Here is a 25,167-nt window from a genome sequence, read left to right on the forward strand (position 1 = left end):
CCTCGCGTCTGTATTTTAACTAGAATACACTCGTAATTGTTAAAATAAATTGATGGTAATATACGGATGGCAAACAATAGAGATGGCTTACGAGGTCTTCAAGACCAGCCGAATACGGGTACTTTCTACAAAAGGCTTCCGAATGTCGCATTTGACAAATCGACAGCTAGAAAACAAATGGCCTTGATTTTCAAGAGATATTTTACCGTGGCAGTACCATCTTTTAGTCAAGTTCCGGATAATTTCTGCCCATATTCGTCATATTTACTTTTTTTGGTAAGCAACCCACAACTACATGGTGTCTATCAAAATAAATGGATAAAATTCAGATTTCAACCCCCCCCCAAAAAATCTTACAAAAGTAAGCACAAAAGTTGTCTGAATATCAAAAAAAATGCTCGAGTGCTTGTTTTTCCTCTTCTTTTCTAGAAGACAATTTAATGCCGCATCTAATGACAGAAATGTAATGCAGATTGTAATTGTACAAGAGAGAAATTAGACTTAAACTAAATACGCTGCTTCATCATTTTGACAGTCTGGCATGCGGAGCCCACAGATTAAATACCCACTCACCAAAATAGATACACAGATACAGATAAGCTGCGATAATTCATCGGAGCCACACCATTTTCATGGTGCAAGGCTCTCGGATTCCAGTAAGCAAGCAAAAAGGCATTGGTAAGTCCTCCTGGACCTGGATCCTTCCGTCAGGATAGACCAGTCAGCTCGACGCTCACCTCCCACAGTTTCCTGGCCAGGGTGTCGTCTCGCGCTCTGACTCCTACCTGCTGCACTGCACAGTTGGTAAAGTAGCGTCCGCTAAAAGCCTCCAAGCCATCCTGCAGTGCGCAGTGCAGTGTCGTCTGGGACCCCGCTCCAGGGTCAAGGAACAACATTTTGGCAAACGGCAAAAGAAAAAAACGCTGCCACGGGCTCAGACTGCGACACAGGTCCGTGTGAATGACACCTGCCAAGAACAGAATGAAGCAACTGTTGAAGGAGCCGGGTTGATTAACATCAGCAGAGTAACACAAAATACCACAGGTATTTGCAAAAAATAACCGCATATTGACAATTAGTTAGCTGTGAGAGCACAGAAATTAATAAGTGCAAAAATATTTGCATCGGCAGGAGGAGATATTCTGCAGGTCCTAAATGCTGCTTTCTGTGTCGCCACAGTAGAATAGGAATCTACATCTAACCATTCATTCTAAAATGGGCATAAAACAAGGCTACTAGTTACTCTTTGGTATGGCATAGCCAGCGGGAAAAACTGAATTAGAAAACGAGTTGACGAGAAGAGTGACAAATGTGAGGAGTGGGAAAACTGTGCATCAAAATTCTAAATAATGTCAATGTAAACTATCATACAAAATCTCAATATTGACATACTTGAATTCAACATGGTGCTGAAGTGCTTACACTTATGCAGGGATGATGAGAAGTTGCAGTTTGACACCGCACTACCATAAGCTCTCAAACAGAAACTTCAATTTGCTGCTGAATAAGACTAAACGCACATACCTGGATGGAGGCAGTAGCAGGACACTCCTGAACCTTGCACCCTGTCTGCAAGCTCTCGAGTGAAGAGCACATTGCACAGCTTGCTATTGCAGTAGGCCTGTAGGTGGTGCCATGTCGACCGGCCTGACGCCGCATCCTTATCACACTCCAAAATTGGAAAACTGATGGTGCCAACATGGTGCAGGAGGGCAGACACAGTGATGACTCTGCTGGGGGCGCACTGCTGTAAGCGGTCCCTGAGGAGGTTGGTGAGCAGGAAGTGGCCCAGGTGGTTCACGCCGAACGATAACTCAAAGCCGTCCTCGGTGCATCCTGGACCAATCACACCTGAAGCACAGTTCCGTTTGGACAAGTGATGTCACCGCAACCCTTTGATCAATTGCTTTTTAAGCTCTATTCAAGATTCGTTTGGCACAATGTTGAGAAAAAAAACTAATTTGTAATAACAGTTACCTTATCACATTCGAAGACAGCAGATAACGTATAAACACAAAGACACAACTTCATTCGCAGCGTACAAACATGCACACGCACGGACACATGAATACACATGTTCCTTGAGGTGTATATGATAATACCTAGAAAAGACTCAATCGTTACACCCCTGGTTAAGGTAACCCCAGCCCAAAAACATTTGATAGACTCAAAATGTAACCGGCCGAAAAAATTGATGCTAAAACTGTTACCATGAAATATCAAAACCAATTCCTCCACAATACAGCTGATCATTAGAGCGCGAGTGGATATTGCACTATGTGTTCTCCGGTCTGACCTGCATTGTTTATGAGAATGTCCAGCCTGGGTTCTGTCTTCAAAAAGGTCTCAGCAAAAGCACGAACAGACTTGAAACTCGCCAGATCCAGTTCCATGAACACAACCTGATTATTCCCACTCTCCTGGAACACAGCAATGCTGAAGCATACTTAAGGCTGAAAATGAAGTCATTTGTTTATTTTTCTTCTTCAAAAATGAACGAAAAATCTGCAATTACATTGTACTTGGCTTGGAGTCATTTTAAGTAGGTCTGGATAATGAAAAAAATCTGTGATTCCAAGTGATGTCAGATTCACAACGAACATGAATTGATACCCCCTGAAAACGAGTAGTTAAATCGTCTCTACGCGATCCTTCGCTAACCTTTAAAGTTTACTGTCGATTTGTGGGATTAGCCGGTAAAAATGCATTAAACGACAAATAATTGGATTCATGAATCGAACGTAGTTCTACTTGGGTGTATTTCTCAAAGAATACCGTCAGTAAGCTGTTGATGAGGTTACTTCAACCAGTGCACGCGGCGCTCTTACTGTGCGGATGTCAAAGACGGCCGGCTCGGCTCTGTCCTTGCTGCGGCAGGCCAGGATGACCCTGGCTCCTCTCTTGGCCAGCTCCACGGCGGTCGCCTTACCAATCCCAGAGTTGCCTCCTGTGTGGGAGCGCAAACATTGCACACATTACACATCAACCAATTTAACACACATAATTTGAATTCACAATCCTAACTATTCAAATACAAGGGTAAGTTATGCTTGAATAAGTGCACGTTGCCATATCATATTAAAAGATTTAATCACAAGAATGGTCATACAATAACAATAGGTCCTAAAAAAAGGCTTTGTTTATTCCTGAAATTAAATGCATTTAATCAAATCAAATGCATTTTAATGGTCTAATGCCTACTACATTGGCGGGTGAAAAATCTGACGCACACAAATGCACATTACTTGGCAAGAATACTATGTATTGTCGATGTACTGCAATTAAATGTCATCAAACAACGGTGTTTACGACGAATGTAACACGAAAGGCGAATAACTTGAGTTTTCAAACGTGCTTCCCGGAGTTTTAACGAGTTCAGCTACGACGAGAGACTCGGGAAAAGTTTTACAATCCAGTTAACAAAATCCCCCAAAGTCTCATCCAAAAAAAGACAGACAATCTGTTAGAGCCGAAGAGCCTCAGCACGATGTCACCGCCATCTACTGGCCCGGCCTTCCCGCGGGCGGCGCAGTGAAAGGCCGCGTACCCGTGACAATCACCGTCTTCCCGAACAGTTTGTTGGCGGCGGAACATCTGACGGCCCTGAAGGCGCAGTAAAACACGATCACGTAACACGCCGCGGCTCCTGCGGCCACGCAAACCGACACCGACATCCTCGGCTCGGTGTCACGCAACACGGGACTCCGCAAGAGGAAGCGTGAAGGCTGCTTCGGTGTGGAGCCGAGAGCGGTCTCAGACCCACTCTCCGCGGGGACGCGCCGTCGTCTTCCCACGGCCGCGGCGTTCATCCGCCCACAGCGCCTCTCAGCGGAGCCGGTGACGGCCGGCGGAGACCCACAATCCTTTGCGGCCGTCGGGAGCTGCTCAGACAACCGTGCTTTCAATGGTCGTACAATGTTTTGCTTGAATATGCTGACCCTCTGTTTAACTGTTCGCCCCTGGGGTTCTTCTTCTTCTTCTTCTTTCGGCTTTTCCTCCCCGTCTGTTGGTTGTTAAATTCAAGTTATGTTCTGAAGAGCAGCGTCCTGTCCCTTTGCCAACCTCCAGCGCGCCATGACATGGTTGCTTCCTCCTGAGCAGCGGGAGAGGAGGTTTGGTTTCTCCAAGACTGGAGGTTCTTAAAGCATTGTTGTACAGATGAAAAGACAGAAAAATGTGTATTTAATTTTCAGGCTGTTCAGAACTAGAGTGCCTCATCTGCTCCAAAATGAGGCATGAATTCAAAGTTGCAAGCCAAACAAAGCAGAGATCCTGTGAATCAAGTGATCTCCTGAAGTTGGAGCTGGATGGGAGCGCGCAGCGAGCACAGCCCAGCATCGTGCAAACGAATGCTCACTGAAGGGGTCGTGGATTTTGAGACGACGTAAAAAAAGAAATCAAAATGTAATAGGATACGTCAAGAATAGTTTTTAGTTTTTTTTTAATGCTTGGACCCCTGTCTGGTCGATGCTCTGTTTGCCGTTGTTCGCTCCTAAAAGAGACACTTTTAATGGATTGTCTTCTCCAGATGTTGAGGATGTCTTAGATTTAAGAGGAAACTGGGTTATTCAGCTTTCCTTTTTACACTTGTTTTATTTTGAGGCTCCTGTTTACCTTAATCCGAAATAAAGCCCTTGAATTAATTTCCTTTGGACTACATTTATTTATGCTAAAAGAGCTCGCTGTTTACGAGTGCATCCTGTTACAAGTTTCTTGCATTGGAAATTGACAATGATCCTTGTTGAAATCAAATGAAAACGTGGACACGGGGAAGGTCGGCCACAAGACACAGACTTGAAGGTCAGACCTTCAACTTGGAGGAAATTCAGTGACTGGACCTTCGTGACCTCTGATTGAATAGCCCTGCATTAGGATGTTAAAATTGTTGAATGTTTCAAGTCGACCCTTTGCAAATAAATATCCGTCCGTCCTTCTGTCTGTGGTCTGCTGCTCGTCTCGCGCCCATGGTGGCGGGGGATGCTGGCGCTGATCCCGGCTGTCATCGGGCGAGAGGTGGGTTTCACCCCGGATCCTGCTTTTCCTGCCGAATATGAATAAAGTCATCTATCCGTCATAATCTAAAACCCCGTATACCTCGCTGAGGGCCGGCACTAGTCAGTCACCTGAAACACTGCGCCCGAGCCAGATGCCCTCCCTTCTGGTGGTGATGTCCTCAACTGATCCCTGTGAGCCAAGTCCACCTGGATCGGTTGGCAGTAAATTGCAGGGCCACATAGAGAGACAGGCAACCACTCGCTGTCTCGTTCACACACGATGGCAATTCACGTCCTGCATGTTTTTGGACCGTGGGAGGAAACCCAGGCACCATGCAAACTCCACACACAAAGGTCTCCCGTTGGAATCGAAGCAGGGTCCTTCGCACTGTGAGGCAGAAGCGCCGACTACTGCGCCACGATGCTGGCAAATCAAATCAAGATTGATTGATTGATAAGGCACAGCTTGTGACTGTCATGTAAGGTATCCGCTTTTTAAGAACAGCTTGGCTCAGGGAGTTAGAGGGCTCATCCTTGGAACCGAACATACATAACTGAATGGGACACATAAAGGGATGCTTCCAGCTTGCCTTCTTTCAAAGGGGTGGAAATATTTGTGTCGTCCTTTGACCGACATCTATTATCTTGTTTGTCGGGGCAACGAATGAGAAAATGTTATCAATGTGCGCTATTGTTGATGTGTCCTGCTTTTCTAAATGCGGTCAGGTATGGAGTAAGGTAACCTGTATGTTGGCTTATCAGAATCAGAAATACTTAACCGATCCCAGAGAAAACTGAGTAAAAGCCAGGAAATTCCCTGTGAGGCTGCTTTGTGTCACCTGTGAAATTTTATGGGGGGGTAACAATGAGAACGGGATGACTCCCAAGGGTTGGGCCTTGGCTCCTCGGTTCAAGCGACAGAAGCCGTTAATAAGGGTTCCTATTTTTTTTCTTGAAATGATTTTCCAGGACATTGTCAGCTACAACAGGATGAAGACAACTTTTGGATTATACACTAATACATGACCCCACCCAAAATGTTGCTAAGCTGTTCTTTTCTCCAGTTGTACTTTGCATTGTGTACTTTGTCTTCTTCTGCTTTGGGCTTTTCCCTTCAGGTGTCGCCACAGTGAATCCACTGTCTCCATCTCACCCTAATCTCTGGATCCTGCTCTCTCATACCAACTACATTCATATCCTCTCTCACTACGTCCATTCATCGTCTCCTTGTTCTTCCTCTAGACATCCAATTCCAGCATCTGTCTACCAATACATTCACCATCCCTCCTCTGTACATGACCCAACCAGCTCAGCCTCTGGGTTAGGCTTCTCTGCATTGTCTACATTTACCTAAATTGCTTCTGTTTTACCCTGTTCTTCTCCCGGATATCTGATTTAAAAATGTGCAATTGATGAATATCCAATGAAATGGCATTATTTTATGTATATTTTATTGTTCAGTATGGATCAGTATGGATACGACATATCCGTTAACATTTTTTAAACTTTTTTTTTGCAGTTTATCAACCTTTCCATCTATTTGAATTGCATTTGACTTATTTAAAAGCTGTAAAATGAGAAGAAAAAAAAAAAACAGATAGTTGTTAGGCTTCCTGACTTACTTGCCATTCTAACACCATGGTTAACTCCTGTTCACTTCAGCGAACATCTGCAATAAGAACTGCAACAGTTCAAATAAGAATTTTACTGCCGATCTTTTGTCGTTTCGACGGTGCTCCTCTTAACTTTGTGGATCTCACTCAGCTTGGAACTGAATTCATTGGAAAGAATCTCCATTAACTCCTTTAAGAATTTTAATACACCTGGATTCCAAGCAAAGTTACCATTCACACATTTTCTGAGCGTGGAGTTCATGTGAAAATGCAACCCACTTAAGATCACCAGCGAACCACTGTTATTTTGAAGGGACAAACTCTGCTGTAATTATAGATGTTTTATCCCACAGTCAACACTGTACAGACAACAAGGCAAGTACCGTTCTCTGCTGCTGTCCCTGTTTCACCCCAAAAAAGGGAGCCAAGAGTCTCGCAGACCAATACTGTCAACAGTCTTCATCTAAAAGCTGCCGGATTTATTACTGGGTGTTTTCTTTTTAACCAAGGCCTTATTAGCAACTGTAAAGTCACTAGATTTAGCCACAGTCAAATTGAAAGGATGGGTAGAAGGACCACTGAGACATGCTAATTTGACTGGCTGGTAGCATCACACTTGAGGCAGAGAAGCGTTGTGCCTCTACATTGCCCACTTTGTTGATAGATTTTAGGGAAGACTCTTTTGTGTTCCAGCTTAGCAGGCAGGCGCGTGACTGCCTGTTGTGTCCTTCAATGAATGGTTGGGTAATCATATTTTAATTCCACAACTAGAAATGCGTTAGGGTTTATGCTCAAGCATATTTTAATGCTTGAGCAGTGACAAAAATGTGTGTGTCTGTTTAAAAGTGCATGTGATCCTTTAATATGTCCTTGTTCAGAACTACTTCAGTGTGAAGAAAAATAATTTTAAAAAGATCATGTCTTGTGTTTTTATTGATGTGTCATGTCATTTGTCAGCAATTTATACAGAACCACAAAAAAGTCTATACTGCATGAGGTAAAAAAACTTAGTAATTAATTAAAAAAGACCCAAATTTAGGTTGACATTTCAAGTTGGGGTTGATATTATGGATCGACAGCTTCATAATTTCAGATTTTAATAAAATTTCGAACAAAATTAAATCAAATAAAGACACAGGGCATTTATCATGGTTGACACTGAAATCTCCTGGACTCCTGATATTCCACAATATAAAGGGGTGGAAAATTAAAAATTTCCCAAGCTTTGAATTTTCTATTCATCAATTAACCCCTTGATTCGACAGTCGATTGCAATTTCCTTGAACAGAATTTAAGGAGGGTCACTATTTCCATCAGTGCAATGGTCAGAATACTTGAACTTGATGAGCATGACACAAAAATAATCTGAAATTGCTGTTAGTCAGTTTTTATTTACATAACCAGTGGGCAAGGACCGTGCACAGATGTGCAATGATAGTGACGAGGAGGAGCTGAGGGGGGCAAAAAAAAACACTTCTTTACTGCAGTTGTGTTACCTTTGAGACATGTCGAGGCTTGACACTTACAGCTTACAGAGAGAGAGAGATGATGTCCAAGATATTCTGATCCACTGCGCAGACAAGAGTTAAGAAAGAGAACAATAATGCATGACTGATATTTTTATTTCCATAAGGGTTATCCTTTTTTTGAATGAAAAGACTGAGCAGCAAGCTTCTATCTACATGTGGATTTTCAAAAAATTACAGTATCATGAAAAGTTCATTATTTTTTTTGTCACTCACTTCAGAAACTGAAACCCACATATTACATAAATTCATTTAACTTTAAGTGAAATAGCTCTAGCCTTTATTTCTTTAAAATTTCGATGACTATGACTTGCAGATAACGCAACCCCAAACTCTGTGTCTTGGACAAAATTGGCAATTTGAATATTGTGAAAAAGTTCAATAGTAGATAGTTACGGTGTTGAATCCTAGACAGCTATTGAACTCAAAGCCCCTGCAAACGTTTCCTGAGCCTTAAAATGGCCTCTCAGTCTGGGCCAGTAATTAAGAGCACTTCATGCTTCCTTCAGCTAGAAGATGTACGGACGTAGTGAGAGAGGACATGAAGGTAGTTGGAGCCAGAGATGAGGAACAAGGATACAGAGAATAGGCTTAGGTGGAGAAAGTTGATGTGCTGTGGCGACCCCTGAAGGAAAAAGCCCAAAGGAGAGGAAGAAGATGCTTCCTTCAGCTGACAAGCTTTATAGAGACGCTCATTTAATGTTCCAGCTGGATTTGGCATCTGCCCACGCTGCCAAAGGCACCAAAAGCTTATACACTGACCATGGTGTTACAATGCCTGATTGGTCATCAAACTCGCCGGAGCCAAACCCCGTAGAGAATCTGTTAGGATGATGAGAGACACTAGAACCAACAACGTGGATAACCTGAATCCCACGATAGAAGCAACCTGTACTTCCATTATGCCTGAGCAGAGAAACAGTAAGACTGCCTCCATGCCAAGGTGCATTAATGCAGCAATTCATGCAAAAGGAAACCCAACCAAGTATTGGGTGCGTAGAAATGAACATACATTTCTGTTTGAAATATCTTTTTTTTTTAATTGAGCTTGTGGAATATTCAAATTTTCAGGTTTTCATTATCTTTAAGCCATAATCATCAAACTTTCAAGAAATAAAGACTTAACATCTTTCACTCTATGTGTGATCAATTTATCGACTTTATGGTTTTCACTTTCTGAAATGAGTGTGAGAAAATCCTGAAGTTTTTTTCAACATATCCTAATTTTTTGAGATGTACCTGTAGATCCATAAATATTTCTACAACTGTGCACCAGAAGTTACATTGAGGAGTAAGAATGATCTAATTATGATAGTAATATATTTGAGAACCATGGTCCAGGAACAGAAATCATCTGTGACTGGATTTGAATTTCATAATGATCTATTTTAGACTCACTTGGCAATCCCTCCAAAATGACCTGGTCATATCAACACCTACATCTCATTAAATCAGGTACAAAGTATTAGATGCTTTTGATACAAGAACATATAACCTGTTATCAGTTCCATACATTAGTTGCTTATAAAATCAAATAAAAGCTGAATAAATAAATAAAATAAAAACAACAACAACGATCGCAACAATGATAATACTGCATTGTGTGGGCTACCCAATGCATCGACAACGTTTCATTCATTCATGTCCATCAGCTTCTCTGGATCCAGGTCACGGATGAGACGCACCAAATGCTTAAACTCAGACATGCCCATGGAAAATCAGATTTTGCAAAAGGCGTCCTCAAGTGTTTCCATCCCTCCAGTTTATTCTGTGCACAACCTCGAAAAGTAGTTGATCATTAATGTAATCCATTTAACGCATGAAGAAGTGGCTTTCCTAATAGCTGACATCTTTAAATTGATTAATTCTCTCCAATCAAGTGTTTTGACTGTATACATATACAGTATGTGTATATGTGTGTGTGTGTGTGTGTGTGTGTGTGTATAGTATACTCCATATACATATATATGTATATACACACACACACACAAACATATATATATTGACACTGAACACATATTACTACAGTCACAACGTGATGATACTTGATTAAAAAACTTGATTAAAAAGGCACAAATATTTTAAACACTCATTTCTTTAAAACTATTTCTTGAGCTGCTTTGAATACATGTCCCTCTGCACTGTTTTCATCGGCAAAGCTTGTGTACCTGTGTTATGGAGATAATAGTTTAACCTCTTCTAACTAGGGTTGAGTCCTTCAGCAGACTTCTGCATCTGTAAGGAAAAAGGCAATGTTTATTGTATCTGGTTTAAGGTTGTTTAGACTGCACCACAGCTCGCAAAAGTAATTAACTCACTACTTTTATTCAATGATGAAAACCATTTATATTTAGTCAATTGCAGTTTGTCACTCTAGACTGTCACTCTATGAGTATCTTCATTTCAAGGAACTACCTATAGACAGTGAATGTGATCTTCAATGTTGATCATGGAACTAATAAACTACTCATAAACTAAAAAAATTAAAATGCTATTATAAACTCTCCTAATAAGGAAAAACGACAGCATTTCAACATAAGACCACAAGATGATAAATTTAATAACAGCAATAACTACTGAGATGGTTGGGTCATGTACAGAGGAGGGAGAGTGAACAGACTGGTAGACGGATGCCGGGATTGGAGGTCTAGAGGAAGAACTAGGAGAAGATTGATGGACATCGTGAGAGAGGATATGAAGGTAGTTGGTGTGAGAGAGGAGGATCCAGAGAACAGGGTTAGATGGAGAGGGTGGATTCACTGTGGAGACCCTGAAGGGAAAAGCCCAAAGGAAAAGAAGAAGAATAACTACCAATAGAGGGAGAGGTGACCTCTCAGTCAGATGTACATGATTTTTCACAAAGATAATCCAAGTGGCTAAGAAAAGTCAACAGCAGGGTGAAATTGAACGGTACCTGTGGTTGCTCTTTTAAGAAATCTGGTAGCTGAAATTCACCTTTAAAAACCTGAAAATCAAGACCAAATTTAGAGTTTGCCACGATGTACAATATGCAGTGTACCGATAAAGACATTTATTAAAGAGCCTTTATCTGTGTGTTATGAATAATGATAATATATCCTTTATTAATCCTTCTGAGGGAACTTTGTTCTCTGCAATGAAGCCGTCATGGATGGACCCTGAGCTGCAGGCTGTCTGGGGAGCAGGGATGGCTTCAGTGTCTTGCTCACACCAGGAGGAGCCAGAATCTAACCAATCATGTTTGTCCAAAGACCACCGCTCTACCTCCTGCTCCAGGGCGCCCCCTTCAGTCAGAAAGTATTTATCATTGGGTGGAAACCTATACTTGAACCATTCCTATATTATTGCAATTATTGCCGTAAATAGCTGATCTACAAGCTCAATGTGTTGTAATAGTCTGAACTTAAGATCTGCCATTTTCATAACGTATTTGTGCACTCTTGTACGCTGAATAAGGGCGTTTATTCATGAAAAAAAGGATGAACTATATCAGAAAAGTTGAACAATGGGGATAAAAGGTGTCTGCCAAACAGCAATCTCTAATACTTATTGACCTAAATCAATGTGTTAACAGAGTCAACTTATTGTTTTATGCTAAAACTAGACTAAAACCTGTTGATTTTCTGTCGACTAGAACTCAACTAAAACAATCACATATAGAAATGAGTAAAATTTGACAAGAACTAACAACTAAAATTAAATATAAATGGCTGCTAAAAACAACAAAGTTAGAGATGCAAAATTAGTATTTCAATAGCAACTGCAAACTTGAACTGTGTTTACATCAATAAGCGCTGGGGCTTGGCTTTGCATGAAAAGTTAAATTCAATGTGGTTTAACAATTCAAACTCAGAAACAATTAATAACGGTTCAAAAGAGAACCCAGTAGGGTGAAGCCATGTTTTAAATATGTATGGGAAATACCCCAAATAAGTGTGGATAAGGAAAAATGACTTCAGGAAACAACTGATTTGATACTTACCCTTCTCGTGTTATCCAGGACATTTGGATCGGGTCGTCCATAGTTGGGGGGGTTAGCATGGGGGTCATAGCCCAGTCTGGATAACATGGGGGCAATGACGGCCATGTCCCTCACCACATCAACTGGGATGTTTCCTACCCATTTGGACAAAGCCTCTAAATTGACTGGCTTGATGACCTGGTCTGTAGATCTCTCCACCCTGAAAACAGTCCAAACATAATATGCACCACTTGTTATCTGAAGTAGAATGAAATTTGGTCTCACACTAAGCTTCGAGGTAAGACAAATGATCAGAGTTGACGGAGTGCTTCATAAATATTATTGGTTAAATTCTGCTCCACTGATGGCAGCACAACCAAAGAAGATCTCAAAGAAAAGAAAAAAAAAACATTTGTATTGAACGACAGTCTGAAGTCCAAGAAATATTAATATTTTACATGTCCGGAAGCCAAAGCTGAAATTATATAAAAACAGCTTTATATTTGAAATGACGTGCTTGATAATACCATAGTTACGGCCGGATTGCAAGGCCTAAAAGGGTTTAGTCAGTAGACACGGCATTCGACCCCACCCCACAGGAGACAATGGGGGAATCTCTGCTAGTATGGGGTACCGGATCCCCTAATACAGGCCATTCGGTCCCTGGAAGACTGGTGACACAGCCTGATCTGCATTGATGGGTTAGGGTTAGTAAGTTGCATTAGTTTCCGGTGAGGGTTGGACCTTACCAGGGCTGCCCTTTGTCACCGATTCTGTTCGCAACCTTTATGGACAGAATTTCTGGGCACAGCCAGGGTGTAAAAGGGATCCAGTTTGGTGACCTCAGACATGGGTCTCTGGTACTTGCAGATGATGGGGGGCCTGTTGACTTCACCAGACTGTGATCTCCAGCTCTCACCGGAGGGGTTCAAGCCAAGTGTTAAGTGGCTGTGATGAAAATCAGCATCCCCAAATCTGATGCCATGGTCCTCAGCTGGAAAAAGGTGGAGTGTCCCCTCCAGGCCTGGGACGACAGCCGACTCCAAGTGAGTGAGTTCAACTATCCAGGGGTCTTAATCACGAGTAAAGGAAAAATTGCGGAGGTGTTCGACAGGGGGAACGGTGCAGCATCAGCAGCAATGCCAACTCTGCATCGGTCTGTCGTCGCGAAGAAGGAGCTGAGCTAAACGGAGGTCACACCATGTACTAAAAACATGGTTCACTTACTATGCCACGTGTGCAATAGTAATGTTATTGGATAATTTTTCCCTAAAAACAAACAAACAAAAAAAAAAAAACACAAACAAATGTATTTTAAGGTCTTATTTGTTGGACTAGGCTTTCTTTATCTACTTTTTGGCTTGTCGGAACATCATACTGTGGTGGTTAGACTGTTGCTCTGGGGTTTCCCTGTGCTTTCCTTGGCAAGGGCTGGATGTGGCTTAGAAGGAGGTGGTGGCACACCAGCTTCCTATCATCGCTTGGAGCGCAATTTAGAGTAACGAGACAGGTGTGCTTGTCACCAGATTGTTGCCATTCAGGGATAGACCAGCTTGCCTACGCCACGACTTTCAACCACCCTGAATAGGATGGTCCTTTGCACACCTTTCCAGATAACATGTTCCTCGGGCCCCAGCCTGGTCCTTGCCCTTTAAGATTAACTCCCACTTTCAACTCCTGTTTTTTTCCCTTTCTGCTTTTGGGTCCTGTTATACAAATGCAATCCTGAATGTCCCAATTAAGCATAAATATGGAAATTCTTAAGGGTTCACAAGCTGTCAGGCACCACCATAGGTACGAATAAAGATTTCCACTGAAAAAGGTGCTGTTCTGGGCCAGAAAACCCAAAGATCTGGCTTTTTCATGTATGTATTTTTTGCGGAGTGGGAAGGGATATGTGCATGAGGATTACCACAAAGAACATAGAGAATGAAAACATGGAATCATCACAGAGACGTCCGTGTCTGAAAGTATCTGCTAGCAGACAGTGTTGAAAGACAACGAGAAATTTCTGACGGCGACAATGGGTTGGAAAGATAGTAAGGAGGCTGGGGCCCCTCCTGGAAGTCCTGTAGTGGTGGCCGTGATTTCCTTACTGTGCCTGCCAGGATCAGCAATGGAACAATTACCAAGACAAACTTCTTGATCAGTGGAAAAAAATAGAAACAAAAAGAGTGCTTAATGTCATTGGAGGTGATCACCATGCTGTACTTCTTATGAGGACCAAACAATGTTTAGGGAACAAGGCAAAGTGGGGAAGAGGATTCAGTGAACTTTGTCAAGCCATTTTAAGTCATTTAACTCATTTCTGTGCAATATTCGGAACTGTGCATTATTTCATCTCATAACAGCTACACTGTGCAATATTTCATCTCATCTCATAACTGCTACATTATAATGTTAAGACACTTATAGGTTTATCACTGCTAACTAAGACACTTTATAGTTTCACTGAAACACTTTATAGTTTATAGTTTATTTTTATTTCTAATTCTGCCTTTCTTTTATTATTTATTACTGTTTTATATTCTGTAACTCTGGCACTGCAATTTCCTTCGGGATTAATAAAGTTGTTCTTATTCTTATTCTTATTCTTATTCTTAAGAGCTGATTTCTTAGGTTTAGGGAGAGTCAGAAACGCCGTGTTCGAGGGGGGACCTGTGTAACACTGGGAGGCTTCATGCTTTGCGCCCAACAAACAATGGGATTCACAAAGACGCTTGTGTCTATAGACCCGCGTTTAGATGTCCGGGACGTCAGGTGGAATCTCCGAGATGAGCTGTCGGGAGTTTAGGAGATCAGAGAAGGGTCAGAGTAGCTCTCCCAGAGGGTCCCAGAGTGAAATGCATGGTGGTCAAATACGGACCAAAATCCTTAAGTTGTCTCCCTGAATGGTCAAAACACTTTGGTTTTGCGGGGGGGGATCATTCATTCCGACACAATTGGTACAGTTGGAAACAAAACTCAAAGAAAAATAAAAGGAAATTAGAAAGAAAGAAAACAATTAAGACCTGAAATGCATTGGCTCCACTGCCATGCCGCCCATGCCCCAAATCAACATGGGGAAAACAAGAAACAGGAAGAGAAGTGACACAAAGCACAAGGCACACCTGACCAAGGTTCAAACTGTCCCAAATTGGCAGCTACAACCACCTTAAGCCCACTCCCAGGGCCAGACCCAAAGCAACAGAAGCAGAGGGCTCCAGAGGAGACGTTCCAGAAGTGGAGGACGACCACGACGGGAGCACGGATCATTCCGATCCCATGACTCCGCCTGCTTCATCTGCAGGGATCCCGGGCATCGGGCCACGGACGGCCCCCAGAAGCAAGGACTGCCCAGAGGACGAGGCTACTGGATTCAGTCTGACCGACATGATGGGGGGGTGGCCGCGTGTGGAGGAGGCAGCGCAACATCCTGCAGCATCTGAGAAGGGAAGTGATGACATATATATACAGCAGATGCCATGAAAACCAGCTTGCAACTAACCCCACATAAACCCCGCTGAAATGATGACAGCATACAGAAATGCCAGAACAGTCCCAGGCTAAAATGAAGACAGGAACTTATACAAAGTATGAAACTGAACATTTTCAAAAATGTCAACAAGTCACCCTAGATGGAGATTTGTCCAGGACCTCAGAGCCGTCCATGCCGCAGTTCACACAAGGGCTCCATTCGTTCCATATCCATACATTATATTAGCACAAATTCCTTCAGACGCACAGTGGTTTTCAGCCGTAGATCTCTCTGATGCATTTTTTTAGCATACCAGTTCACAAAGATAGACAGCTCTGGTTCGCTTTTGAATTCAGCGGTAAGCCTTATACCTTTACTCGACTGTGTAAGGGCTATTGTGAGTGTGTGAAAGGCTCTACACACTCACGCTCACCGAGGGCTCAGCCCTCCTTCAATGTGTTGACAACCTCCTCAGAGCCACACCTACATGAGATCAGTGTGAGGAAACGGTCACCCCTCTCAAACATCTGGCTGATGAAGGACACAAAGACAGCCTCTCTAGACTTCAGTTTGTTAAAAAGGAAGTGATGTTTCTCAGCCATGTGCTCTCCAGTCTGGGGAAGACCCTCTCCCCAAAGCCTATCCAGGCCATCACAAGAAGAAACAAATGATGTGCTCTTATTGTCGCTGTTTCATTCCAAATTACTTCCAGATGGAGACACCGCTACGGGCAGTCATCCAGGGTCATAACTTGGCGCCATCTGACCGAATCATGTGGACATCTGAGGCAGAACAGGCGTTCACGGACATGAAGCACGCCTTACAGTCTCCTCCCACGCTCAGCCTTCTGGACCCACCAAACCATTCACTCACACAGTGGCAGAGCGGGGGGTTCAATGACCTGGGTATTGTTACGTCATGGTGACAAGCTTCGCCCTGTTGCCTACTTTTCTTCAAAACTGGACCTGGTTGTGGGAGGCCTTCCTCGCTGTCCCCGTGCAGTGGCTGCTGCAGAGAAGGTTCTCGTGGCCTCATGACACATAGTGGCTTATGCCCCTCTAACACTCCAAGTACCTCACGCAGCCTCCATCATGAGGGACAAGGAATGTTACAGGGTCATAACCCACTATGTCTCGTTTTAGGGCTGAAGGCCTCCCATCTGTCTGCAGCCAGGCACCTTTGATACCACACCAGTATGTTAGACAGGTGAAACGTCGTAACGTGCCCAATCCTGCCTCTCTCCTTCCCCTACCCAGCGATGGCGAACAACTTGACAGGGTTGCGATCCTAGATGTGATCTGCACACCCAGACCCGGGTTACTCGACATGCCTCCACCAAACTCTGACATGGTGCTACAACTGGTATTACTCATGTTGGTTTTTCTGTTGTTTCAGATCACGACGTTCTCTGCTCCGGACCGCTTCCATGTCATTTCTCAGCACCGGCAGCAAGAGTTGGTTGCACTCACCGAAGGCTGTACATTACATATGCACACCATATTCCTGACTATGGAATTCGTTATGGATACAATGAAGTTATGGAAATAAAAAATGTGCAAACTAGACTGAGAGCCGAGGTCAGCATTTGTGAGCGGCAGTATGGTTTCATAACTGGAAAACATACTACAGATGCAGTATTTGCTTTAAGAATGCTGGCAGAGAAGTTCAGAGGGAGTTGCACTGTGCCTTTGTAGATATAGAAAAAGCATATGGCGGGGTGCTTAGAGATGAATATGGTGTTGTTTGAGGAAGTCTGGAGAGGCAGAGAACTATGTTAGACTGGTGCAGGACATGTATGTGAGATGTGAGACAGTGGTGAGGTGTGCTGTAGGTGTCACTGAGAAGTTCAAGGTGGAGGTGGGACTACATCAGGGATCAGCTCTGAGCCCATTCTTGTTTGCGGTAATGATGGACATGCTGACAGATGACTTAACAGAGATGAAGATGTTGAGGTTCTCTTTGTGAGTGACCAGAATGGATTGGATCAAGAATTAGTCTATCAGAGGAACAGCACATGTTAGATGTTTTGGAGAGGAGGTCAGAGAAGCCAGACTGAGATGGTTGGGTCTTGTACAGAGGAGGGATAGGGAATATACTGGTAGAAGGGTGTTAGAGTTGGAGCTAACAGGCAGGAGGTGTAGAGGAAGACCTAAGAGAAGATTTATGAATGTAGTGAAAGAGGACATAAAGTTAGTTGGTGGGAGAGGATACAGACAATAGGGTTAGATGGAGGGGATTGATTCGCTGAGGTGACTCCTAAAGAGAAAAGCCAGAAGGAAAAGCGAAGAAGAATTGTGTTCTTTGTGGACAGTCTACACAAGCACAGAAGTCCAGATATAGAACACCCATTCTGGGACACTCTCAAGCAGCCCCGCTAGAGACACGAAAAAAGGGTGGGTAGGCCGAAATGCTGTTGGGTGCATAGGCACAAACAACAGTGAGAACCTTCCCCCTCTCCTTCCTCTCGTCCACCAGGTTGAACCCCAACGTACAGGTGCTGAGTCTGGGGGCAATAGGTAAGCCGAAAAACGCCTGGCGCCTCTCACTGGGGGCAACTCCAGATTAGAAAACAGTCCAACCGCTCCTAAGAAGACTGGTTCCAGAATCCAAGCTGTGTGTCGAGATGATCTTGACTATACCTAGCCAGAAGCTCTTGCTTTCAAATCTCATTGTGTCCTGCAATGAAAATGAAGGCGATTGCGATTCTCACCAGCTGAGGTTCGTTCCCCGCCAGGTGACATTCCATGCCCCTTAAGCCAGCTCCTGCAGTCGTAGGTTGGACCCCTACAGTCCCCCCACTCAAGCCACCACCCAACTCAAAATGCTACTGACCCCTCCGGCCCCTCCTATGGGTGGTGAGCCAGAGGGAAGGGGATGAAATTCGTGTCAAAACTAAACACAGGATGTTGAAGACTTTCCACAGATCAACACAGTAGACAACAACCTTGGGTTTCTCCTGATGAGTTTTCAGTCATCTTAATCACGTCTTCTGTTGGGGAAAAAAAACATTTGCATTTTGAAAAAAAAAAAAGGATCAAAACTAAAGTAGAAAAAAAGCATTGTCCTTTATCAAGACTTTATCAATATTTCCTTGAAATCAAGGTTCCTCAGAATATCTATTTTTTTCATAATAAAGCTCGGGGGGGGGGGGGGGGGGGGTGTCTTTGACTAAATATGAAGCTGACCTAAGCAGGGAATTAAAATGATTGCTCTGCTAACTTCATCAATTAACCCAGCTCCTTCAGTTCCACCATGAAATTCAGGAATTTAAAAACTTATATATCAGATTCTTGAGGTCTGCCAAAAAATATTGATTGTGTCAAGAATTTTCTCATGATCAAATGTATTTATGTTATCAATTTAAATGACATGAGGGCACGAAGGCTAAGCAGATAGTGCTTCGGCCTCACAGCAAGAAGGAGCCTGGTTCGATTCCCGAAGGGGGCTTTCCTGTGTGGAGTTCTTATGTTCTCCCGTGTCTGCGTGGGTTTCCTTCCGGTTCTCCGGCTGCCTCCCAAAAACACACAGAAGATTCATTGGAAAATTGGCCGGTTGAATGAATGAGAGTGAACGGTTGTTTTTTTCTCTATGTGGCCCTGGGATCGACAGGTGGTCGGTGTGAACCCCACCTCTCGCTCAATGACAGCTGGGAAAGGCTCCAGCATCCCCGCAACCCTGAGTGCAGGATAAGCGGTAGATAATGGGTGGATACAGACACATTTGGACACAGTCTGATGTCAATTGTGCACAATACCTGAACAGTTTATCAACTGCTATTTAGGGTGGTCATCAGAAATGCTCTTGGTATCCACCAGAGCCTCTGTACCACAACCTACAGAATCTGGTCAATACAATCTGTGACTGTGATGCAAAATATTGGAGAAACAACCGGTACTTTGAAAGTACGCCGAAAACAATATTGAGTTTCTATCTCAACATAGATACTGATAGCTGGAGGAAAAAGGTTCAAATAAAAATGATGATTTAGTAAAACAGTCCTACTGGCAGACAGACTTTGCATGCTTGCTGTCACACTAGTGACAGGAAGACTGTGGTACATGTGGCAGTGGGGAACTGTCCTTTCCCATTTTTAATTGACTTGTCTTTTGCTAGATCCATCTGCCTGATGAGGCCTTTAAACTTGCCCCAGTGATCAGCAAGTTTCTACTGTGGAGCAAGACTGTTGAGGAAAACATAGGTTGAGATGAAATGTGTTTTTCAAAACTAGAAAATTGTTCAGGCTTTATTTTGAAGCAAGAGAGGTGAAACTCTAAGAGGAACTGTCATTGCTACTTACTTTGAGAGTGAAACCCCTCCAGCTTTCCCAATGTGTTCCTCATGGTGGAGGACGGCATCATCCCAAGGAATGTCCAGAAATTTCAGAAGTGTCTTCATCCATTTCTCTGGATGGAGGACCAACTGTTCATAGTGCACTGGCAGGCACTTATCAGTTGCCTCCAAGCATTGCGTGTACATAGTCTCTACTGCCCGATTCCACTTGGTCAGGCAGTCTCTGTAGCTACCCAGGTCAAACCCAGCAATCGTGACCTTCCGTGAGATCATTGAATGGACCGAAGCGCGACCGTCGCGAATCATAAGGACAAACTTGGCTTGTGGAAAGATCTTGGCCAGGTAGGAGAGGGACTTTAATGCAAATGGGTCTTTGTTGCAGAGGAACTTTGCCGGCTCACCATGTTTCACAATAATTTCCAGCAGAAAGGCTTGCATGGCAGCGTCCAGTACCTCATCCGTAACTCCGGCCTCATCCAGGCGCATCTTTTCCCTGCCCGAGCGGCTCCACATCTGCTTCATGGCTAGGATTCGTGGAATTACACGGGTTTCTTCACCACAGCGAACCTCTGGGTGAGCGTCCAGCATTGCTCGCATCAATGTCGTCCCACTGCGGGGTACCCCACCGATAAAGATGAGAGGCATGTCTTTATTGTACACAAAAGATGTGGTGAGGTTTTGACTTGCTCGTAATGTAGTCTGCATGCTGCTTCCTAGAACTGACAGGGGCATTATTCCACCCGGCTGGCTGTGCTCATCAATGTGATGGTGACACTCCATAGCATGGCGTCCAAGGTAGAAAACTGTGACTGAACTAACGACCAGACAGGTCATGAGCAAGTTTTGTTTCAGCTTACCGGTCATTCTTATGGCCAGGAGTGGGAGAGACCAGTAAAACAAAAAAATGGACTGAAAATCGATTAAGGTTCCAACCCTCTATGGTTGTTTATTCGGAGCCTGATATGGATCGGGATCCCAGGTACACAGTCAGCCTTGTGCCCAAGCTCCATGAGACCTGGATGGTGGTACACACAACAGAAGTTGGCTCTGATTATACAGATAGAAGTACTACATCGTCTTACAAATTAACACATATTTCCATCATAGTTATGTATATTATGTATTTTTGCCATAGGTGCAATTGTATGAAAAGGTATAAATACATAAAGTAACCATTCTTAAAACAATTATCCTTTTGCTTCAATTTTAATATTGAATCAACATGTCCACTTAGTGACTGCATTTGGCGAAAATCACTACAATACGGCGAACAACAACAGTGACACTGAGACACTGTTATCACTCAGAAGAAAGAAGAACAAATCCTTGGGTGCCATGACCCAGCTGATAAGAGCAGCCGTCTTGGACCTTAGCTGAGGTAACTACCCATTACGTAGCTTAGCTTAGAACACATTACTGTGTTGGGTTAAACTGAGGTCACTCCTGCATTAAGATGCAATGCTTTCCCTCTTTTCTTGTCCACAGTACAAATGAAAACTATCTGATGAAACTGTACTATTGTTTCAGGTTTACCATACTTTTACTGTTTAGGGATCCCCCGAGAGTTCTCTTTTTCTACTTCCTGCCACTATGATGCAGAGCACATACTGAAAGTGATAAACCATTTTGAACTCTAAACATTGAAGTGTGTGCTTCATATTACAAACAATTTTATGCTCAAACATCCATACATTTTAAATAGCGAGGTGGAAGTAAAGATTAAAATGGTCCAAGATGTAAATGCAGGGGTCTGCTACCACCTTGTGCACCTGCAAAAAGTGAACCTCCCAACTTGTTTCAAAATTGACAAAATCATAATACTTCATAAGAGTTTGATAAAAAAGACAAATATTATAATCTAAAATTTTGTCAAAGTGATACAGGTACTTGTTTTTGTTCCACTTTTCATTTTGCAAATAAGTTTACATTATTTTAGGAATAAATTAATTTAAGCAACCACAAAAATCTGTGGAGCTACTTGGGAGACAATAGGCCGGACCCAAGCCATAAAAAGCAGCTCTCCTGACAGAGACAGAATGCCCAGAAGAACAGCAGGTTGCATATGACAACCATGTTGCCCCTGTCCTCTGCAATGCACTCAACCCAAAGCATTCGCAGGCCAGACAGGATTATATAGCATTATAAACTTAACATGTCCCATGTTTACATCGGAGTTTCTTACCAGGTAAACATGCACAGAACAACTCTCATCAAAGGTGTCATAAAGGAATAAAATATTCCAGGTAGGAATCAGCATCAGGTACGCAAAACGCCAAAATGTAGCAGTAGCTCCAGTCTGCAATCACTGATCTTTGCCCAAGGATGTTCTGGTCCTATGTGCACTTATGAACAGCCTTATGTTCCAACATGTTTGTTTTTGTGGCCAATGCATGCCTGTAGCACTTGAGTTGTGACTGGGCACGCAGTTCTTCCCAAATACCTTCTACTGGGTTTCTCTGCCATGACCCATACGAATGTTGAAGTCTACCAGCAGAACTATGGAGTCATCGGGTGGCGTTCCATCCAAAAAAGTCAATCCTTTCCTTTTAAAATTGCAAGTAGACCACTCTTCATTCAGCTGAAAACACATGGACACTCAAGAGAGGTACATTATGCCAGGCCCTACACCTTTCACCCAAACCAACTCCAGCGAAGATGCAAGTCCAGATCTGTATCTCACCAGAAATGCAATGCACTTAGTTTTCACATAGTACCTTTCAATCTTAAAGGACCATATAATGGCTGATGCCCTGACATCACGGCTCCCTGGATCACAGGGAGACAAAAACTCCCGCACTGCTATAAATTGACCACTCAAGGAGATTATGTTCAAGTTTAAAATATTAAAACTGGGCATGAGTCCTGCCATTTTTTTTCCCTCATAAGGTACTAACTGATACAGCTTTGAACGGGTTTTGAGTAAAACATACAGACGCTGAGGCCACTAAGGGAACCCCCGTCCCCTCTCTTCCGCCCCATTACAAGAACTGTGAGCTATGTCTCAATTAAAATTCAAACTACTCGCAAGACATGGATGCCATATGCACTTTTGCACTTTCTGAATTTCCTTTTTTCTTCTTGCACTTTATATGGGTACTATGTCAGTGGAGGACGCTCAAAACAATATCTTGTTGGGTTTTTTGACAATGACAAATAAAAGTATTGATAGATATTTACAAACAAGGATTGAAAAAATTTTTTTTTAATGCATTAGGAGGTGTCGTTCCATATTTCAGGGGACAATCTGACAGTTTCTTCATTAGATGCAGATGTGATTCATCCATTATGCAAATGTACCACTATTTTAACATATGATGATTCAAATTTACGCTCACCATTTCCTTGACCTATTGCTAGGATGAACTGTATCACCTTTTCCTTGATGATCCACTTTTCAAAGTAAACAATCAGAGATTGTTAACTTGACACAAATGACGACTTCCATCCACCCGTCCATCGTCTACTGCTTATCCTACAGTCGGGGTGGCGGAGACGCCGGAGTCAATCCCAGCTGGGATGAGCGGGGAGCGGGGTTCACCCTGGGCTGCTCACCAGTCAATCGCAGGGCCACAGAGAGAGACAAAAAAACATTCACTCTCTCGTTCACACATAAGGCCATTTTTCCCAATCAACCTCCTGCATGTTTTTGGACTGTGGAAGGAAACCGGAGACCACTGAAGAAAACCCACACAGACATGGGAGAACATCCTTCATGTTGTCGGGCAGAAGCGCCAAGCACTGCCGCTGCGCCTCCCCCAAATGTCTTCATCAAACCCGAATTCAGGTTTTCTTCTTTGGAAAGGGACAAACCTTCTGGGAAAAAAACTTCCTGGCATGTTATAGATTCACTCACATAAATCATTCTTATTTGTTGATTTTTTTTTTTTCTGACCCCATTTCTAAATAACTCCTCTGTTACCTAAATATACCATGCACTTGAAATAACACAAGTTCTGACAAATCTGGGGTCTTTAGAGTATTATGCTTTAGAGTAAATCATGCTAGTATAACAAGAAAAGATACCAAACTTTGACACAAAGGCCACAATGACAACATAAACCTTTCCAATTTACCTACAAAACTACAGTAAACACTTGTGGCAACCAAGTTCCCTGAGGTGTGTGACTAATGATGGCCTTTTTGGGTCCTTTAAAAGTTGCATCAAGCATTCCTATGAGGTACAGTTGCGGTAAAACTGCAGGCTAAGGGTGAATCTTATAAAGCACATAGAGCTTTTTGTGTTTTCACAACCTATAATTGAGCAATGCAGAAAAAAGGCACTTATTTTGTCTCCACCCTTTGAAAAGGTCCCACTCCTGGCCAAAAACAACTGCAATGGAAAATATTTTGAAAATATCAATAATATATAATTTTTTTACACCATAACTAGAGTAATAACCTGACGGTGGTGTGTGTGTGAGTGTGTGTGTGTGTGGGGGGGGGGTGAAATAAATGTCAACATATTCATCAAGAGTCAAAAGCAGACTGGATAAAACGGTCAAAACTACTACTGTTAAGACAACTTGTCATTTCTGGGTAAATGTGTCTCAGTGTCGACAAGGCTGTACAGAAAGCCAATGTGCACGGAAAGTGAACGTTACATTTTGGTTCCACCTTATTTGCACCAAACCTGGTCCATCCTGCAAGGAAGGGATCGTGAGAACGGCTATCAGGAACAAGTGAAAAATGGACTTCGCTGAAATCTGGATTGCCATGAGATCAAGTTTGGTGTCAATTAGTGGAGTTGGTAAAAAGTTACACAATTTCCCGAATGCCTTTCTGGGCTAGTGCATGCCAGATCGGTGAGAGTTGCACCAACGGTCCATGAGTGAGGACTCTGTCAAAACAGGCCTAAACCGTTGTGGGAACAAGAGATTCACCTAGATGAAATCTTGAACATCGCGGCTGTTTTCCACCTTTCATAGACCCGCAGACCCTCGCATTTAGAGCACCATTCGGAGGAACTCTTTGGTCGATTTTTACGCAAAACCCGCCGCCAAGCAAAAAGTGTGCATTGGATTCGAGAAGCTCCTGCGTTCCGAGGACGAAGCTAAGAGTCATACTGCAAAGAACGACCGTTGCACGGACACCTACTGCGTTGGAGTCTTCACCAGAGAATCTTGGATAACGGTCGAAGGCCTCGATTCAATCCAACATCGAGGGCGAGGGGGAAAAACAGAATCCGCACGGACACTTTTCGCGCAATCCCCGTGACCACAAATCGCGCTGGTCCAAAGGTGCGTCAGTCTGGCACACCGGGATGTCGCTCGATGGTGCTGAAGCGACTGCAAAGGTCTGTGAGAGGTTTCCTCGTGTGGAAAAGGCGAGCTGGGATTAGCCAGCAAAT

At 43.2% G+C, this 25,167-nt stretch overlaps 2 protein-coding genes across 8 annotated transcripts; both read right to left on the reverse strand.

Moving 5' to 3' along the window:
* Positions 1–137: 137 nt before the first annotated feature.
* LOC147235153 (dehydrogenase/reductase SDR family member 13-like) lies at positions 138–4,005 on the reverse strand. The gene is made up of 5 exons (XM_086140617.1): positions 3,548–4,005; positions 2,829–2,947; positions 2,297–2,420; positions 1,525–1,851; positions 138–967 (listed from the first exon to the last, which is right to left on the reverse strand). Exons 1-5 carry the CDS (start codon positions 3,807–3,809, stop codon positions 708–710), a joined length of 1,092 nt encoding a protein of 363 aa, XP_085996743.1. The 5' UTR covers positions 3,810–4,005; the 3' UTR covers positions 138–707.
* Positions 4,006–7,978: 3,973 nt separating this feature from the next.
* On the reverse strand, positions 7,979–25,139 carry LOC147235154 (protein-tyrosine sulfotransferase 1). Of its 7 annotated transcripts, none has more exons than XM_086140649.1 (6): positions 24,915–25,139; positions 19,828–20,835; positions 12,095–12,293; positions 11,048–11,098; positions 10,303–10,368; positions 7,979–8,180 (listed from the first exon to the last, which is right to left on the reverse strand). In XM_086140649.1, exons 2-5 carry the CDS (start codon positions 20,682–20,684, stop codon positions 10,333–10,335), a joined length of 1,143 nt encoding a protein of 380 aa, XP_085996775.1. In that variant the 5' UTR covers positions 20,685–20,835; positions 24,915–25,139; the 3' UTR covers positions 7,979–8,180; positions 10,303–10,332. The 7 variants fall into 7 exon arrangements, 6 of the variants coding, with proteins under 6 accessions (XP_085996775.1, XP_085996792.1, XP_085996783.1 ...); XR_015104304.1 differs by lacking the exon at positions 7,979–8,180 and adding an exon at positions 10,754–10,903 and having other exon boundaries at positions 8,193–10,368; XM_086140666.1 differs by lacking the exon at positions 7,979–8,180 and adding an exon at positions 23,193–23,364 and having other exon boundaries at positions 8,193–10,368.
* Between the last annotated feature and the right edge of the window lie 28 nt (positions 25,140–25,167).

The sequence above is a fragment of the Fistularia commersonii genome, chromosome 3 (assembly GCF_037954325.1).
Source record: "Fistularia commersonii isolate RoL2024-O1a breed Wild chromosome 3, RoL_Fcom_v1.0, whole genome shotgun sequence".
Lineage (NCBI taxonomy): Eukaryota > Metazoa > Chordata > Actinopteri > Syngnathiformes > Fistulariidae > Fistularia > Fistularia commersonii.

What these genes read in the sequence shown, in the direction of transcription:
- LOC147235153 (XM_086140617.1), bottom strand. Translation starts at nt 3,809, where the DNA reads ATGAACGCCGCGGCCGTGGGAAGACGACGGCGCGTCCCCGCGGAGAGT. An exon ending in GAAGACGGTGATTGTCACGG is followed by an intron (nt 2,948 to 3,547) that starts GTACGCGGCCTT and finishes GCTCCCACACAG; the next exon opens with GAGGCAACTCTGGGATTGGT. An exon ending in CTGCTACTGCCTCCATCCAG is followed by an intron (nt 968 to 1,524) that starts GTATGTGCGTTT and finishes TGTTCTTGGCAG; the next exon opens with GTGTCATTCACACGGACCTG.
- LOC147235154 (XM_086140649.1), bottom strand. Translation starts at nt 20,684, where the DNA reads ATGACCGGTAAGCTGAAACAAAACTTGCTCATGACCTGTCTGGTCGTT. An exon ending in TCCTGGATAACACGAGAAGG is followed by an intron (nt 11,099 to 12,094) that starts GTAAGTATCAAA and finishes CTTGATTTTCAG; the next exon opens with GTTTTTAAAGGTGAATTTCA. An exon ending in TCTTAAAAGAGCAACCACAG is followed by an intron (nt 10,369 to 11,047) that starts GTACCGTTCAAT and finishes TTTTCCTTACAG; the next exon opens with ATGCAGAAGTCTGCTGAAGG.